Source organism: Bactrocera oleae, chromosome 5 (assembly GCF_042242935.1).
Source record: "Bactrocera oleae isolate idBacOlea1 chromosome 5, idBacOlea1, whole genome shotgun sequence".
Classification (NCBI taxonomy): Eukaryota; Metazoa; Arthropoda; class Insecta; order Diptera; family Tephritidae; genus Bactrocera; species Bactrocera oleae.
In genome coordinates, this window is record NC_091539.1 from 49,922,612 (window position 1) to 49,942,168 (window position 19,557).

General features: G+C 34.7%; 1 protein-coding gene across 1 annotated transcript in view; it reads left to right on the plus strand.

Moving 5' to 3' along the window:
* Positions 1-19,557, plus strand: part of OtopLc (Otopetrin-like c) — a 96,183-nt gene that overhangs the window by 53,602 nt on the left and 23,024 nt on the right. The window contains exon 3 of the mRNA XM_036365801.2: positions 16,969-17,829. Coding sequence (XP_036221694.2) covers positions 16,969-17,829 — 861 coding nt within the window. The remainder of the gene's footprint in view (positions 1-16,968; positions 17,830-19,557) is intronic.

The following is a 19,557-nucleotide window of genomic DNA, read 5'->3' on the forward strand; positions in this document are numbered from 1 at the left end:
TATAGTGGCATGGATGGCCTCACTTCGCTGAAACATTCGTATACTCCTTTGTATCGAATTTAATTCGCCAACTTTGTTGTATGGCTTGTAACCGCAATTAGTCGAAGAAAGAATTAGAAGTATGTAGTTTTAGATTACAGTGTAAAGAACTTGTATACCTGAACCGAATATATTTAGTTTGTCTTGAAGATTGTAATACACAGAAGGAAACGTCGGAGGCTCTATTAAATATCTATTTAAATGATCAGTTTGACGAACTGAGTCGTTTTAGCCATATCCGTCTGTTTGTCTACAAGTATATACCATATACGGGCCTCAGAGCGTCAGATATCGTTCTGAAATTTTGCACACCTTCTTTTCTCCCCAAGAAGCTGCTCATTTATTGGAACCGATATCGGAGCATTATATCATAGGGCTGCCATACAAACTGACCGTTAAGTTCTTGTTTTTTATTTGACGAGATATCGTCACGGCATTTGACATGTCTTTTTGATCAAAGCAACGCTACAATTTACGAACAAATTGTTCGGTTCGGACCATTATGGCATATAGCAAAACAACAAAAAACTGACCTATCAAAATGAGCATAAAGCATTTGTATACCTTTTTATGCTATAGGAAATGTACATGTGAAGGGTATTATAGCTTCGATGCTTTCACAAATAACGTGTTAGCTTGCTTTACATCATCTGATTAAAAAAAAAGGGTGTTCAAACACAGTTTAATTAATTTTATTGTGTTGTTGCTCTATTTTCTTCAACTCGCCATTTGTTTTCAGTTCTTCGCATGCACCAAAATTACACATTTTTCAATTTTTTCGTAAATTCCTAAGCTTAAATAACTTAGCTGGGTAAATATTGGGCAACGCACTGAAATTCATTTCATCATATAATACAGCAACCACATTTGTAGCCACACAATGGACCAGCAAATTGAATATTCCTGTATTAAGTATGCTATTCAACGCAAGCAAAAGTAAACAGCATACGATAGCATATATGTGTGTGTAAATGGTTAAATGGGCATGTTGCTGGCCATCTTGAATGCGAGCCTTCACCGCAGCTGGTTTATGTGTGTGTGTGTGAGTGCGGAGAATTGTAAATCGCCAAAGCGCATTGCTGGAGTAAATAAATTTTACATTTTACATTTCATTTCTGAATGTAAACTACAAGCACTTCAAAGCCGGCAACAACAGCGAAAACAACTGCAAAAGTAATGTATATACCATGTATCTACTACTACCAATACACATACACAAAGCCAGCTGCGGCAGCTGCGCGTAAAGAACGCTTTGTCCTCGTTACCCAGCTGGGCGTATGCCGAATGCTTATTTAGCTAAGTTCAACCAACTTTTTGCCTACTCGCCTATATATTTTTTACAACAAATAAGCACACATACATATGTACACACAAATGCCGTTAACATGGATACTCGCTTTTCAATATGCGTTTACAAACAAACATAAATCCACTTTGCACTTTAGTGGCGGCAATAAAAACTATGAAAAATGAGTTGCACACAAAAAACCAACAACAACAATAACAAAGGTGCGCTGAAAAATTGCACTGCACCGAAATGAAAATGCACAGCAGTGAAATTACGAAAAACGAAATAGAAGCAAAGTGTGGAAAAATTAAAAATAGGCAGAAATGTTGCAGCGACGCCGCCGAGCGCTGATAAGGATAATGCACCGGCGCACCCAATGACCAACAAGGCGAGCGCCTATCAAAAAACAAAAATAAGCCAGTTGTCTGCAGATTGCGGACTTTTCATATTTTCTTTTATTTACGAATATACCATACACATACATTTTGAATATTTTATTTTTTTTTTCAATATTTTTATTTATTTATTATTTTTTAAATTTTATACTTTTTATACCCTGAACAGAGTATATAAGGTTTGTTACGAAGATTGTAACACCCAGAATGAAACGTCGGATACTAAAATATATAAAATATCAGCTTGACGAGCTGTGTCGATTTAGCCATGCCCATCCATCTGTCCGCCCGCCTGTATGTATATACGTAAACTAGTCCCACAGTTGAGATATCGATCTGAAATTTTGCACACGTACTTTTCTCTCCAAGTAGTTGTTTATTTGTCGGAGTTGCTGATAATGGACTACTATAGCTTATAGCTGCCATACAAACTGAACGGAATCAATTCCTTGTATAGAAAACCTTTTTATATGAAACTATATCTTCTCAAAATTTATCACAGATAATTATAAAAGGCATTGTTTTAATCTCCGAAGAAATTGTTTAGATCGGAAAGCTGTAGCATATAGCTCTCATACAATCTGACCGATCGAACTCAAGTCCTTGTAAGGAAAACTTTTTGATATGACAAGATATCTTCTCAAAATTTATCGCAGATAATTATCTCAAGCAGCGCTACAATCTTCGAAAAAATTGTTCAGATCGGACGGGTGTAGCATATAGCTGCTATCTAAACTGACCTATCAAAATCAAGAAAAATATACTTTTATTCCTTTTATGGCATTAAAAAGCAACTGTGAAGGGTATTATAGATTCGGTACAGCGATGTTAACGTTTTTTCTTTTTTTTGCTATACTTAATTTTTTTTTCACGAAATCTAAGCGGAGCAATGCACTGCCGGTGAATGCCACAGTGACTTACAGCGTTCTGGGTACACAATACGTACATATATAATATATTTGTTTGTATGTATGTAGTATGTGCGTACTACTATTTACTTGCCTTTATGTCTGTACAGCTGTAAAATTGCCCGGAGGCTGTAAGTTGCACAGCCGCAGCTACATACAGACGTTTCAAGTGTGAACAACGCTCGGAAAAAACTTAATGCCATGCAGCTGGAGAAAATGTGCAAAAAATATGGAGAATTGAATGTGTGCTGTGTTAACTGTAACAGTGTAGGAAATCCATAAATTATATTTCTTTATTTCCTTTTGCGCATATTTTGTATTTGAAAAGGAATTTTGTGCTTGAAAAATAGTGCAGGCAAAACCGCAGAAATGCATGCATAATCAGTAATGTGTTGATGGACAGTTGTAAATTACCAGCAGCAACGCCTGCAAATATGCAAAAACTACTGATTGTGATATGTGTAGTCAGTTTTTGCAGGTTTCACCCACATATACGCGCACACAGTGCATAAAGTGTGTTTTGTTGTGGTGCAGCTTACTTTAAGAGGATTACTTTGCAGGCAGCTTTTTGAGGAATATCATTTTGAGAGTAAATAAGTTTAAAATTTTAATGACAGTTTGCAATAGTTATATGTTGTAATTAATTTTGCAAAACGGTTTATTTTTAATTGAGCTGTTTGAAGTTCGATTTATATATATATCTGCTTAATATATTAAATACTGCATTAATTTGCTTAATTGCACAAAATATACATTAGGGTGTTTAAAAAAACATTGTATATATAATATAATATATATATATATATATTCTCGTATATAAATACAATTTTTTTTAGTATCGCGCTCAAAATGGGCTCCTGAGCTTATACGGTAATACAGTATGTTTTGCAAGTTTTTTTCAATCAAGTTTCCATTAATTATTTTCAACTAAAGAGAGAAATTTATTATCTTAATTAACTCGAATAAATTTTTTCTACTTATTTCACTCATAGCGTTGCTATATTTCTCATAAATAATCGATGTTCTTTTTCCATTAAAATACAATATTTATAAAAAACGTTTGCCTATATTTAGGCTCATTTGGAAATTACAACTCTTCAGCTTATCGATGTCCTGCACCTCGTGTATATATAGTCTTGTTCACCCAACGATTGTTTGTAACACCTAAAACAAATCAAGATAGTGTAGTGTTATTTAATATATGTACATTAGGGCGTGTAAAAAAAATGAATGTTTTGTTTTATCTCCGTACTTTGAAAAATTGGTTGACACCTCTAAAAAGACTCTCCAAGTATGCGCACTTAATTCTGACGAGAAGTTCCTCCACCTAACAGTTTTCTAGTCCTTTCTTATGGTATTATCAGATAGAAAAATTCATATCTTGAAAACGCTAATAGATTATTTATATAAATATATATATATATATATATAAATGATTAGCCATGTCCGTCTGTCCATCTGTCTGTCTATACGCGAACTAGTCCCTCAGTTTTGAGATATCGCTTTGAAATTTTGCACAAGCCTTTTATCCTCAAGAATCTGCTCATTTGTCGGAACTGCCGATATCGAACTACTATAGCATATGGTTGCTGTGAACCCTCAAAAATAATGTATAAGAAGCGAAAGTTTTGATAGAGGACTTTAAGGCACTTCTACCTTACCTTAAATACAAAACTTCGTTTGTATTACAATATAAAATACATTAAGTATTGAATGTGCAACCGAACTGCAAACTTTCAATTAAAAGCACTATCATAGATATATATATATGTTTGCATATTCAATAATGAGGCTCGGCAGTTTGCAAATGGAATATTAATTGACTTAAGTGTAACCATGACATTCAGGTTTTAGAAATGAAATTAAATACCAAACAAATGAAATAACAAAGTTTGTCAGATCCACAAAATGCCTCGCTCTCGTTGCTGCCACACCAAAACCACCACAAGTGTAATTATGAGCAACGACAGTTTGCATGTGTTTCGTTTGCACGGAGGCTTAAAATTAGCAGGCGCTCGATAATTTGCATTACCAGCAGGTAGCTGCTGCTGTAAAATCCTGCGAGAGAGATAAAATCAACAGCAACAAAAACAAAATAACCGCTTTCAACACAATTGCACGTAAATGCGACTATATTAGAGTGCATACAGCGCTAAAAATATAATTAACGTTCGCAGGATGAGCATTTAGCTTCGGTTGCGTATAGCACCAATAACACCACAATAAGTATGAAATGCTGTAATGTATGCTAGTATGTGTGTATATATATACACTTAAAATATATGAACGTTGTTTAGTGCTGTTGCAGTTGCGCTGAGTTTCTATATTTTGCTTAGTCGGCTGAAACTGTAATGTCACTAATCGCACTAGAAAACTCCCTCTACTGGATGGACTCATTTAAGTACATACATGCATATTGAAACATACATACATACATTCATATAAATTTGTATATGTTAATCCAACTTGTGTGTAGCAGACGTAGAAGTGCTATTTCCTCTAATAGATAATTACAACTCCATGCAGACTCGTTTTAAATATATACATACATATATTTGTATGTATTCGTATTTATAGTGGTGGACCTACAGTTGGAGCTAAATTTATTAAAAAAAATTATTTATATTCACTTTTATTTCATTTAATTATCTCCTAAACCTGATCTTATAACCAGACATACATTTTTTTTAAAATGTTGTATAAACTTTAACTTAATTGTGAAGAAAAAAAAGAAGACCCTTGTCTTGATTTTGAACGGTTAATTCCTATAAGAGCTATATGTATGGAGATTATAGCGCCGTCTTGGAATAATCCATGCCAAATTTCGTGAATATATATTTTCAAATAAAAAAGTTTTCCATACAAGAACTTGATTTTAATTGGTCAGTTTATATGCTACATATGTATATGCTATAGGGGTCTGGTATGATTAATTTGTTGAAAGATTGTAGAATTGTTGTCTTGGACAACAATTCACCTAAATTTTGTAAAGATATCTTATCTAGAAAAATAGTTTTCCAGGCCTAGTTCGCGTATATATTGGTAAACAATTAAATTAATGATTGCACATAACCATCCTAATTGTATGCCCACTACTGTACAGTCACATATTTGTATGTGCAGCAGTATTTCCTCACAGGCTATCGCAAATTTGTCCACATCCCTTTCAACTCCTACTTAAAATGTCTCCAAAGGAGTACTTGCAGCGGCAGTAACGCGACAGCACAGGCGCTCATGAGTGGAAAATTGCATTTTCTATGCTTCTAACTACTTAAACTGTGCGATGGAACGTATGTGTTTGCGAATATACTTGTATCAGCCAAAGTCACTAGCGTTGGTGGGTTTGCGGTTGCTGTTAATTTCGTTGTTAATGCTCGGCTTGGGCGCCTTTTTCCTGAAGGATGCATAAATTTACACCACTTGGCGGCAATCGGCGCAGCAATCGCGCCCAAGTGCAGAATTTAGTGTGTCTACCACAAGCATCCATTGCCATCGCTAAACCCACCCTCCACAAAATGCGCTAGTGCAGCTTCCTTTAGTTTAATGGTTTTAGGATTTTTTTGTTTTTAGTACAGATTGAAATCCTCTGGTATAAAGTTTTTGTTTTAAGCATTTGTCGAAAGCGAGCGAGTCGAAACGACAAACTATTTTGTTATGGAGTTTGGTAAAAGTTTATACTACGTTGAGCGAAAATATTTAAGCAATAGAGTGCGATTGATATCTTTAAGTATTTCGTTCCCTCAAATTAGAAATAGAAGTTCTATTAAGAATGTTTTTGAGTAAAAGTACTTGAACGGATATACATCCGTTTGGTTTGGTAGACTATCGAGGAGGATTCGACCTGTCTAAGCGGATCGTCATTTAGTAAACAGTGGTTTGTAGTGCAATTTGGCTATTGTGATACTCGGGTTATGTAAAGACTATACAAAATTGTATGCAATTTTATAGGTTTTGGGAGAGTATCAGATAGTTAACTATCGACTCTTGGCCATTAGGACGTAAACTATTTGATTTTCAATCACATTATCTTCTTCATATGTGATCCCGTACTACTGTGTGGTTAAATATTCATTTAGTTATGGCATATTATCAGATATTTAAATATTCGAAACACTATTGTTCCTGATAAAATTAAGCAACTAAATATTCAACCATGAGGAATTAAACACAACGATATCTATACACAGAAAGTAGCTTCAAAGTAAATGACTACAAATTAGTCTTTAAAGCCGAAATTGTGGCCCTAACAGAAGGTTCAAAGTGAGCTTCTGCTTTAACCAGCATGTTCATAAACCTTCTAGTAGATAGCCAAGGAGAAATTAAGACTATCCGTAACGCCAATACCATTCAGCACCTTCAAGGGTTGTTTGAAGAAATAGATATATGTTAGAGGAACACCACAGGTTTTGGAATGCTAGCAACACAGGACATACTACTAAGTTACGTTGAGGTAGTGTTGATGGTAGACAGAGCAAAATGCTCCTACTTCTAGGCAAAAGGAAACTTAGTAACCTTCAGAAAATGGGTAAAGGGGATCCGTCGGAATGCAGAACATTGCGTGGATGATGATGAGATGCTGAAACATTATCTATGTGAATGCTCAGTCTTCAGCCGGATGAGATGGGATATATTCCACTGCTCCAACTTAAGAGACATTAGGCAGCTCGGGTGGAAAAAATAAGGTTTTTTACCAAATCCACTAATTTGCTGCATAAGGCTTAATTTAGTTAACGGGGTTGCACAATGGGCTTAATGATGGCCTAAGTACGGCCGCCTGCGATTTGACGCTTCCTTTTCAACCAACCAATCAAGGCTGCTATGATGACTAATGTGAGTTGGAATTAGTAAATGGAAGAGAGATTGGGACAACTTAACATATATTTTTAAGGGATATTTTTTTGAGATTTGGAGATGCTGAGAAAAGTTCTCGAAAATGTTCTTTTAATTTCATTGTCACTTGTAGACCACTTTTTGATGTTGCTGCACAATGTTCTGATATAAGTCTTCTCAGCCAAATGCCTCATATCCATGTTGGTCTTTAACTTAAACATTCGACGATCCGATTCGCGATCATCAACTTTTATTTATAGTATACCTATGAGCCAACACTTCGAAAACGATGATGTTTTAGGCACTATCGAGATAATTGTTTAATCCATCTCAAAACTACTTCCACACTCTTCCTCACTAGCATTATTTAAAGCAATTTATAGTTCTTTATTTCAAAGTCTAAATTTTTTGTTCGAAAAAAAATATATTTTCTAGACCCCTAGATTATCTTTAAACGTATCCATAACTGTTTCTAGTAAATATCGGGAGTTTTGGATAATTCTTTATTTGTTGTGTTTAATTATCTTTGTTAGTTGAGTGGTTACTTAAAACTGTTCAATATCGATGTAATACGTTTTATAATGTTTTTGAGTAGAATAAGGGTATTACAACTAAAATAAAATTTAAACCCTTTATATCGAAACACAACTTTGTTGGTATTTTTTTTTATAGTATTATATTTTTATAAACTATTTATATTGGCCTTTGATAAATATTATACTATAAAACTATCACATTTAACCATAAAACTGCCAGCGGCAAGTCCAACGCATACTCGTCGGATTGGTGTCATAAAACATGTATTTTCATTACAAACACATACTTTTAAAAATTCAAACTCCAATTCCTTCCAAATCCAAAGGAATAGTGCCAGTGAACTAGTGAACCTTCCGATTCCGCATAGACAATGGTGTCCTTTAGTAAAATAGCTGAAAATCTCCACTTGACTTGTCTCTTAACAAACAAGAGTTTAGAGTCAAAAGTGTGCTACTTAAAATTAATCCCTGCCTAACTCAAAGGCTTGCTTTGGATAGAATACTAGTTTATATAATATATACATATATATATGTATGTATAATTCGCGCTAAATCTTCTGTATTCGTATTGGCGGCGTTGAATGTCACATAAAACGGTGAAAGGAGCGATTTTATATACATACATACATATGTACATTCATTACCAACATTTCAGCTTTTGACATAAAAATGTCAGTCATTTCTTGTATAAGAGTATGTTTGCATACACGTATATATGTAGGTCAATCGCCAAGCCGCTAGCAACATTTTTACATATAGTATATTTGCTGCATAAATTCCTTAAAGCTAAAGTATGCAGGCATAAACTTTATTGTTGTAAAGCTTTTACTGCGAAAATAGTTGCAGTGGCATGAAACCATTGTTAGCTTTAATGAAATTAAACAGGTGCCTTTCCAACTTTTCATTTAATTTTGCCATTATTGTTGTTGGCCGGGGATTGCCGCGTAAAAATTTAATTAGCAACCATATTTTTTGACATTCTCTCTTTATTTTTCGACTCACCTCCTCATAAAATTTACATAAAAAGTTTCAAACCGGAAAAGTTAGTAATTGTGCTTCGCCATGAATTTCTGAATTTATTTTTGGGTTTAATTTTCATTTAGTTCTAATTTTCATAATTCTGCATTGTGAGTTATTAACAAGTTTTTACAGCAAGTGATGTTACCTTAAAATATTAAATTTAGAAACGGATTGTGTAATTCTGCTCATTAAATAATAGTTTTTGTTTCTAATAGTGAGCCATAAATTTGGTAGAGAAACTCGGACACATATTTGTAGTGACTTCTGATGATCCTCAGCTTGAAAAATAGAAAGATTTTTTTTTTTAGAATATTTGTAGGCAAAAGTCTAAGGATTATACTTTAGTCAGGGTAAGTCGTTTTTCATTGGTTAAGTAATATTTTTTCCTCATAGAATTCGCTCTCGTCCATGCTACTGTCATATGAGGGTGGGTAAAAAAAAGATTTTTATTTATTTATTTTTCTTTTGTTTTACTCTGGATGATTTACAGCTCCAACGAATTCTCTACCAGTACGAGCTCTTAATATTAATTGGAAGATCCTCCGTTTCAGTCTCCTATTTTCTCCTTATTAGTGGAATGTAAACTTCATATTTCAGTATCTAATATTTGAATAAAATATCTCGCATATTCTCTTTTTTTAAGAATTTTATAACTAGTTTATAGAAAATTATCATGGCATTGTTAATAACTTTTGAACGATGAGGTTTACGAAAAAATTGTAAGAGATCTTGTTTTTTATAGCGAATTCATTTTCCTACAAATATAAGGGTTGAGATATTTTTTTTTAATTAGTAGATATTGAGTTATGCATTTTTATACCCTGAACATATGTATATTAAGTTTACAACGAATTTGTAACACCCAGAAGGAAGCGTTGGAGATGTTATAAAGTATATATGTTACATAAATGATTACCATGAACAGTTGAGTCGAGATATCGATGTGAAATTTTGCACACCTTCTTTTCTGCCTAAGAGCTGCTCATTTGTCGAAACCGTCGATATCGGACCACTATAGTATGTAGTTGCCATACAAACTGATCGATCAAAATCCAGTACTTGTGTGGAAAACTTTATTTGATATATCTCTGCGCAATTCGGCATTTATTATTTTTCAAGACAACAGTACAATCTTCGAACAAATTATTCAGAGACAACGGCTGACCGGTTGAAAACAATATCTTGTATTTATTTTCCAAGGCAGCGCTACAATCTCCGAACAAAGTATTCAGATCAGACCACTGTAGTATATACCTGCCATACAAACGATATTGATTTTGATATTAAGATTTTTTATATGCTTTTAACCTATGAGAAATGCACCTTTGAAAGGTATGATAGATTCGCTTCAGTCGAAGTTACAGTTTTTTCTTGCCTTTTATTCAGTTACAAAAGCGCGTGGTGTTAACTTTGATCATTCTGAAAAAAGGTGTGAGGTTGAAAATATTATAGGTATGTATATAATTATATCATCTGAAATTCATGTTGTATACAAACAGGGAGCTACAGCGCATTTTCTTGAAAGCGACTTCGTTAGGTGCTAACTTTTAATACAAGTTCATAATTTTTTCTTTTAAAAATAGCTTCCAGCTCTTTGATAACGCTTTTGTAGTAAAAAGGGGTTTGGCTTTAAAATAGGCCACAATTTCGGCGATTTCTTTCCAGTGACCATTTGCTTGTGGTCTGAGGACAAGAAGTACAAACATTTAGCCAGATACGTAGACTGCTGTAAATCTATAAGACACAAAAAGTTCAATTCATGCTCAATTTTTTTTTAGCGCTTTCGCAAAGCATCGATCGATTTTGGCGTGCGCGGCCGCTACTTTGAACAGATCTTTCGTTTAACAACATTTTTAATTTTTTCAAATTTCATAATATGATAGTATCCAAAATACAACTTAGCTATCTTTGGCATTTCAGCTATCGCGGTTTCATTATTTTACAGTCATCCAAAATCATTCCGTGAAGTTTGTGGCCTTGCGGAATATCATTTAATATTGTAAAATTTATTAAAATATATTATAAAAATATGCATGATTTTACAACGTGATAATTATTCACTTAATATAGGTTTCTCCACAAAAATATTTCTGCTATGCGCCAGTCACGTTTTTCATTTACACGCGCTGACGCCACAAGCCGCAACTTAATAAAAGTGTCACTTTCGCGAATTTATGATGCTAATTAAATAAACTCATATTATGCACAATGCTGCTTGCAATGTTTTCATGCAAATTATTTGTAGGCGCAAGACGAGTAATGTTTAAAACTTGAATTTCACAAACACATAAACCATAGAACAGCCATCACTCATACGCCTAGGCTGCTGTGGTGTGCGCTTCTCATAGTGCAAGTGGAGAAACATAAAATTGTGCAAGTGAAATCGCAACATTTATGGTTTGGTATGTGTGCGAAATTACATAAATCTTCGCTTTGTAATATTATCCTTTTAACTGAAAGTATCTTGCAAAAATACATACATACATACGTACATGGATATATACGAATATGTATATATGTTGCATGTACCATAGAGTGCTAAGCTGAAGTGATCACTAGAAATTGACCAAAAATATGGCTGCAGGCAATTTGTTTACGTCGAACATGTGTTTGTGTGTGTATGTATAACATGTGCGCTACCTGCAAGGATACTCCCATTGTATGTGGTTTTAAATTAACTTTGCCGCACAAATTGGATTATACATGCTACAAATAAGTTTTTTTCTACAACTCTCTGCTGATTGCTGCTTTTTGCAATTTTTTCTTTGTTAAGTTTTTTTTATTTTTGTTATTCATTTTTATGCATCCTTTTCCTGCCTGTACGCTCCATATTTGTTGCTAAATACACACAGCTGCAGACAGCACACCTATATAAGGAAAAAAAAGGTATTGTAAATAAATGGGGCTAGTGAAAGAAGGTAAATAAATTCAATTTACCGTTGACAAAGCAACAAAGAGTGAAATGAAGCAAACAAACCAGTCAAATAGTCCTTCTCAGCGCCTGCGCCCAATAAAGTGGGTGAAAGCGCAAAATATTAAATTAAACTGCTATGCAGCTGTGGCCTCTCATACTTTTACTATTGACTACCATTAATGTGGTTGTTGTCGCGAACACCTTGCTTTACCTGTGTTCTTTACATACACTCTTATAGCAATAAATTGTACACCACGTCGTATGCGCAACTTTTGTTGCTTGCTTGCCACTCATGTTCTTGCCATGCTTACTCACACATATTGTTTGGCAGTCGTCGGCGGTGAATTGTGCAATCCTCTTTCCTTTTGTTCGGTTGTTAATTAACAAAATTTACAGTTACACGCCTGTCTTATATATGCGAGTCTCGAGTGTCGAGTTTTCGCGCAGCAAAATTTGTTTTATTTCATGAAAATTGATTTCGGACTGGTGGCTGGGTGTTCAAGTAATTACAAAGATTTGTTTCCAAAGAAACCTGATTACTGCACACACTTCCCATTGGCTTCAAATTAAGAAAGTTAAGGCAACTACTTTGTTATTGACCGCTTTAAAGTGTGCTAAGCTCATATTGGCGTTTGAAATTCGAATTATTGTTGGAGAAATAGTGATGAAGCTAAAAATATTTCCAATTATAGCTTATTCGTGAAGCAATTGGCAGAAGAAGATTGTAGCGCATAACTGATTCCTTAAAATTTTAAAAGTATATTTTGGTATTGCTTACTAAGACAGGGTAACTAATTATATTTTTTCTTACTAATATTAGAATAAAAATTTTATGAATTTTTGTAGGCTTGATTCAGACGGGTTAAAGTTTCTTATATTATATAATATATTGAGTATATAACTATATTCGTGCGGTTTGCCAAGAGATGGCGTCAATTGATTATCATTCTACTGTTCCAATATGCCGAACATGCGTTCAAAGCTACTGCTCTTCTGCCTATTTTTAAGTATAAATATCATTCATTTGAAGCGTAAACAACTATATTTTTTTTTGTTTTTTGCTCAAATATGTCGAACTTTCTGCGCGAAATAATGTTTTTGCTGGAGTTGGTGTTCATTAGTTTAGCAAGAAGAAAACCTCAGCTGAAAGGTTACGTATTTCGGTGAAAGATTATGTTGCACATGCTTTGGCTGAGGGAACGTGCCAAAAGAGGTTTGCACTATTTGAAAATGGTGATTTTGTGTTGAAAGACGAAAAACGTCCTAGGCAGTTAAAAAAGTATGAAGAGGAGGAAATGAATGTATTACTCAAAGGCAGAATATTTGGGAGCCACTCAAGCAGTCATTTCCAACGTATAAAAGCGGTCGGATACATTCAAATGTAAGAAGCCGAATAACCAAGACGCTTTTTTAGGTCGGATCAGTAGGGCGCGTTGTATTATCAGCTTCTGAAATCAGGTGAAACCATTAATCGAAAACGCATCAAATTTAAACGAGCGAAGGCCAATTGAAAATTGGTGTGAATCATTCTTGGCGCATTTCTTTCGGATGGAATCCACAAATTGGTAGAAAGATGGGAAAATGTTAAAGCTTCACAAGAGCAATATGGTACTTTGAATAATACTGTTGTACAGGGTTTTCTTGAACAAACGAAAAACTCACGAATATAATTATAGACCCAATATATTAAAATTATAAGAAGGAAAAATAGTATTGTAAAACAGAATAACTGACGAATAAGCGTCGTTGCGAATATAACAGGCCACCATTTATTATTAAGCTTGTAGATGCACTAACTCCAAAAGTTGTAGTCGACCAGACTTTTATCAATAATACCTTTTATTATTCAAGTCTTTTAAAGACTTCTCTTTAGTTATGCAATATTATTGTGATTGTATAGCTGTGCTTTTTTGAAAATATTGTCCATAGCTATGGCTTTTTTCAAGATTCTCGGCAATAGACTTTGCGTCAATGAATTTATAGCACTTAACTTTGGAAACCAAAAAAGTGCCATTCTTCATTAATTCGCTATAACCTTCGCACAATAATTTCGAAGCAAAATTTGATAAAAAATTACTTAGCATAATTATTTCTTGATTGCCGGGTATTTTGAACTATAAATGATTTGAAATTATAATGAAATCACATTTTGAGTCGAGATTGCTATTTTCAGAGCTGTTTTAGAAGTGCTGATAACTGTAATATGACATATATATCTTTATATCTTGTTATGCTAGGCTCACCTCGTATAATCTTTTGACATTTCTTTAATATTGGCATTGTACTTGCAATACTAATTACTGACAAATTTTACAAGCCAGCGGTTATACTGAAAGCAATGCTATATAACATCAGCTCAAGCTTTTCATTTGTTACATATTGTTATGCTTTAATATTTAATTCATGGATCTGAAATTGAGTGGACAGGCAAAAGTACATCAGTATTGAGTAAAAATTTTCGCTTAAATATTTCAAAGTCCTTCAACACCTTTTATTGAAACCATGGTGGTTGACGTATGAAGAATTTGCTTGGCTTGTGTTGAATTCTTCCTTTCACCTGATATCCGAAATTGCCCCGCGAAGTCATAATAAGTGGTCGAAATTCTTACAGATCGAAATTTTGACTCTAATCTGTGATATGTGTTTTTAAGAACTTGATATATGTAGTAATACGTCCAACCACCGGACACTGACAATTCCACAATTTTTGTCCGCTTATGGGAGGTGTCCGCTTGCCAAATTATTATATTATAAATATAAATATAAAATAAATTATATTCTTTGGTTATTTAATTCACATATATCATTTATATATAAATTATATATGTATATTTTGAGATGTATCATAGTTTCAATATATTTGTTTGTGTACATACATATTTATATGTGCTTGAGTTTTCAAACATTTTTTTACCATAGTTTGTGGCCACTTTCCTTAATTATTTTTTATAAAATAGTTTCGAAGAAAACTTTCCAAAGATTTGGCATACTGGAAGTTGTTCTTGCGCTTCAGAATATGAGTTAATTTGACCCGCATTATGGGCTCAGAACTCATTTGGCTTTTCGCGGTTTATCTATCAGATAATTCCTCAGTAAATATGTCAATGTCAATACTAATGTCTTCTGCATTAACAGTTTCGTCGATTATTAAAAAGTCGTCCAAATGAAGACCTTGCTGATTTTCATTTAAAAGCTATATCAAAGCTGATAACGTCAATATGAGAATGTCGCGCGGTAAGAAATTTCACTCACTTCTTTAAAAACCAGCTTTTGAAAAACGGTTTTTAATTTGCCTTAATAAAGTAAACAGCCTCCAAAATGTCAAATGTGTATAATGCCCTGATCGAAGGGCTGATAAGCGCATGTTGTATTAGCAAGATCAACTTTATGTTATTAAGTTGGATGAGTTAAATAGTAAACGCTTTTCAAATACTAATCAAATGATTTATAATTCTTAATCCTTTCATGCTAAAACCTACAAATTGTTATATATACAATAGATTCCGTTATATCTTAACATGTTTATGTTCGTCCCCACATTTTTACATATGGTGTGTGTATGTACTCATATTACTCGTATATAGATTTCGGCTGTGTTTAGTTGCTCTTCCTTTATTTTAATTATTTCTTCGTTGTTCGCAAATAAGAGTTTTGCGTCCGCTTTTCAGAGATTTTTTTATTATTTTCTTTACACTTTTGTTCAGTAATTCAATTTTCTTGTCTGTTATCAAGAGGTCCGCGTCTACTCACGAATGGTATTGAAAATAAAAAATAGTAAAAAAGTGTCCACGTTCAGTTATGAGCGTGTCCGGTTGTTAGAGTGGAGTTTATATTGAAAACTCAACGTAAAACTTGATTCCTGAATTTTTGTCCGGTTAAGAGAGGCGTCCGCTTATTGGAGGTGTCCGCAAATAGAGGTCTCACTGTACATATACATACTTGTATTACATATTTGCCTTAAATTGGCTCCTCAAGTTGTACTGAGCATTGTGTGCCAGCAAAACATTTTATCACTTAATGCAAAATACTCAAGACTTTCGTCAGCTCAATAAAAGAAGTCTTCCCCGAATTGAGTTCAAAGTGATTTTTTCATAATGCAAATTGAATGCATCGTTTTGTAAGTAGTGCGCGCAACAACAACAAAAAGGTAACACCACAGTGATATCTTCTTATTTTTTTCACATTCACTTTCGCTATTTTGCGAAAAATACTCACCCCATGGTGGCAAAGTCGTGCCGACACCAACGGCAATTAGGGCGTTCAAACAACTTAAAACTGAATTATCCAATTTAATGGAAACAACAACAAAAAATATATATATTATATATACAAGCCGAACATGCTACTAATAAATAAATTTGCAACTGTTGTTGCAACTCATCTACATTTGTTTTTATTATTGCGCGACTACAGCGTTTTGTGACACATCCGGTCTGCTGGACAGTTGGGCACATAAATCAACGGCACCGCCATCGCAGTCATTTGGCGAGTGTGAGCTATGGCGGGCGGTTCGAAATCTACGGTTGAGGCCGTTTTACGATTTCGTGCACAGAAATATTGAAGTTTGCAATAATTTTGATTTTATTGATGGCTTTGAAAATATTTCCAGTGGTTATACTAGTTTTGATGTGAAAAACAGTAAAAATTCGAAAAATAATAAAAGAGAAATTTCGGAGAGTGAAATATGTGAAAAAATGAGGAAAATAGTAGCATAAGCTTAAATTTTAACAGTAAAAATTTGCATTGAATGCATAATACACTGATATATCTTTATACCATACTTATACAAGTACATACGATTTTTAATACGAAAATAATTAAAATATACTTCGAACAAGCAAAATTTAAAAAAAAATATATATTTAGTCAGCTGAATGTGCAGTTATTTAAAAAAAAAAAACAAAAAAACATTCCTTCACCTAAACGACCGTAGTGATTTTCTTAAAGAAATATATATAAAACTATAAACAATACACATATGTGAACCCGATTTTTATATGGCTGCAACAACATTTTCTCGTTCCAATTCCACTTGCAGCACCTACAGCGACTCAGCAGCCGCGTCTAGTGAAACCTTAGACGCCGCTTCGGTCGTCTCACCCACAATGACCGCCGCACCGCCTGCCGCCGCTGCCACAGCGGGCACATCGCTCAGCTATCAGGACGAACAACAGCCGCCACAACATGTGATGCGCGCACACCTCAGTAGTCACCATCACTATCACCTGCCACATCAGTTCCAGCATCCACATCATCAAAATCATCATACACACGGTGGTGTACCCGTGGCCACGCCTACTGTGCCCGCCAGCTATGCGGGCGCCCAACATCTGCTGCATCATCATCACAAAACGAGTCCGTACAGCAGCAGCGCGATGGATGAGGATAGCAGCGGCAGTGTGAGCGATGTCAGTGGCCCAACGCCACCAGCCAAACCGCCACACACACAAGAACGGCGTTCACCACCTAGCAGTGGCGCCACCGCTGCCACTATGGGCACAAGCAGTGTCTTGCTGGTCGCAGATGCCGCTGCTTCAAGCGCTTCGGTGTCGCCGGGCCGTTTGGCTAGTCGTTCGGGTTCGCATCATCGCGTCACTATTGATGAGTCGAATATAGCAACGTCGTCGGCGTTAAGCCATCAGCTGGATGTTAGAGGTGGTGAGGGTGGCGATGATGGTGATGCTGGTGGTAGTGGCGGTGGCGGTGCAGGCGGTTCGGGTCCACCGTCGCCCGGTTCATCAAATCGGCGTCTCTCCTCAGCGCTTGGTGATGATCGCCAGACGGGGCATTTAGCGTTAATGTATCATTCGCATCAGTTGACCAGCTATCCGGTGTTGCCAGCCATTAAGCGAACGCATCGACCGTCATTCATTTATCCACCGATGCCGCGTGTCAGAGCGTAAGTACACCTTTAATTTTTTATTTATACATATATATATATATATAAGTATATATATAATTCATATAATATATATATAAAGTAATTTCAAGCAAGTCTTCATAGAAAGCTAAGTACCATTTTTACCTGTTATATCATCAAGTAGGTGTACTTTAAGTTAGGGGAATCATTCTGTATATACAATTAATTCGTATTCGGTTCAAATATATTAAATCACATAGAGTGACGATTGCATTTTGTATCATTACCCATTTTTTATAGTAGAGAAGTCCTGGTCATTTTGTCTCGTCTCCTAATCGAAACGAAGAATGCATTCGGTGATTATTTGGCGATGCTGCCGAGCCGATATACAATTGTTGCTTGCATCTTTTTTGTTGTTTTTGGAAGTATTAATATCCATTTTCTAAAATAAACTTTGAGATATGCATCTGTGATGAGACTTTTTGATGAAATATAAATTCAATTACGTTTCAGTGACGTTGTTACAGCAGTTAAAAATAAGTAGACTTACGTCTGTTCTAGTTGCTTATTCAAACTTCTCCCCTGCGTTTCTTTTTAAGGCATTGATTGTGATATTCTTACCACAAACGTTTGGTTAGTTCTTTCTAGCCACGTTGTTTGATAACATATGAACCTAGCGAATCACTTTTGTGCTACACGTTCGTTTACAGTATCGGGTCCATAAACTAAATTAATGTTTTCAGCCGCTTTGGCTGCTTTTTCGCTTTGATCGAAGAATAATTGTAAAATATAGCGAATTTTCTCTTTGTTGGTGTCCATCTTTGACGAGCGCTCACAACGAACTGAGTAAATCAATCGCAAAACTATCAAAGACAAACTTTTAGCGCGAATAAACACGTTTTCAGCGCCGTATAGCATGATGCGACACGTAACACTAGTACTATGGACAATAACGCCATCTCTTAGATAAAAACCGAACGAACTTTTTACTTGACCTAATATAAACAACTTTCGAGTCGAATTGAGTTTACTTAATGAGTAAAGATCTCATTTTTATCGGTCAGTTTGTGTGCCAGCTATATGCTATAGTGGTGCAATATCAAAAGTTCCGATAAATGAGCAGCTCCTTTGAGAGAAAACGATGTGTGCTAATTTTCAGATCGATATCTCAAAAACTGAAGTACTAGTTCGCATATATACAGACAGATAGGTGGACAGACAGACACATAGACGAACGGACATGACTAAATCGACTCAGCTCGTCACGTTGATCATTAATTTTTACGGTCTCCGACGTTTCCTAATGGGTGTTACAAACTTCGTGGTAAGCTTAAAATATCCTGTTTAGGTTATAAATATTAAATTTTAAGTGCGAAAAAATTCGGGAACTTGTTTTACTAGTCTATATTTTAAAAATTAAACTACAAAAAGCAAAGACTTTCCATTATAAGTTTAATCTTTGTATCAACAATCTTTCTTAAAATGTGTTAGTTTTGAGTTCAAATAAATAATTCATACTTCTGGTTTCTAGTTTTAGTTAGTTCGGTTTGTTAGCATTCATCAAATTCTGTACACATGTCGCGTCAAGTTTTTGGAGGCTGAAATCCATTGTTTTGAAAAATATTTTAGTAAACGAAAATTTTTAGCTTGAAGATATTTTCTTGTTAAGTTCTTTTTTACTTAACGTTCAATAAAGCTTAATTGATCCTAGTATAATTTATTCAGAGGGTGCTGTTACTTGGTTGCAGGTGGCTGCTGGCCAAAATA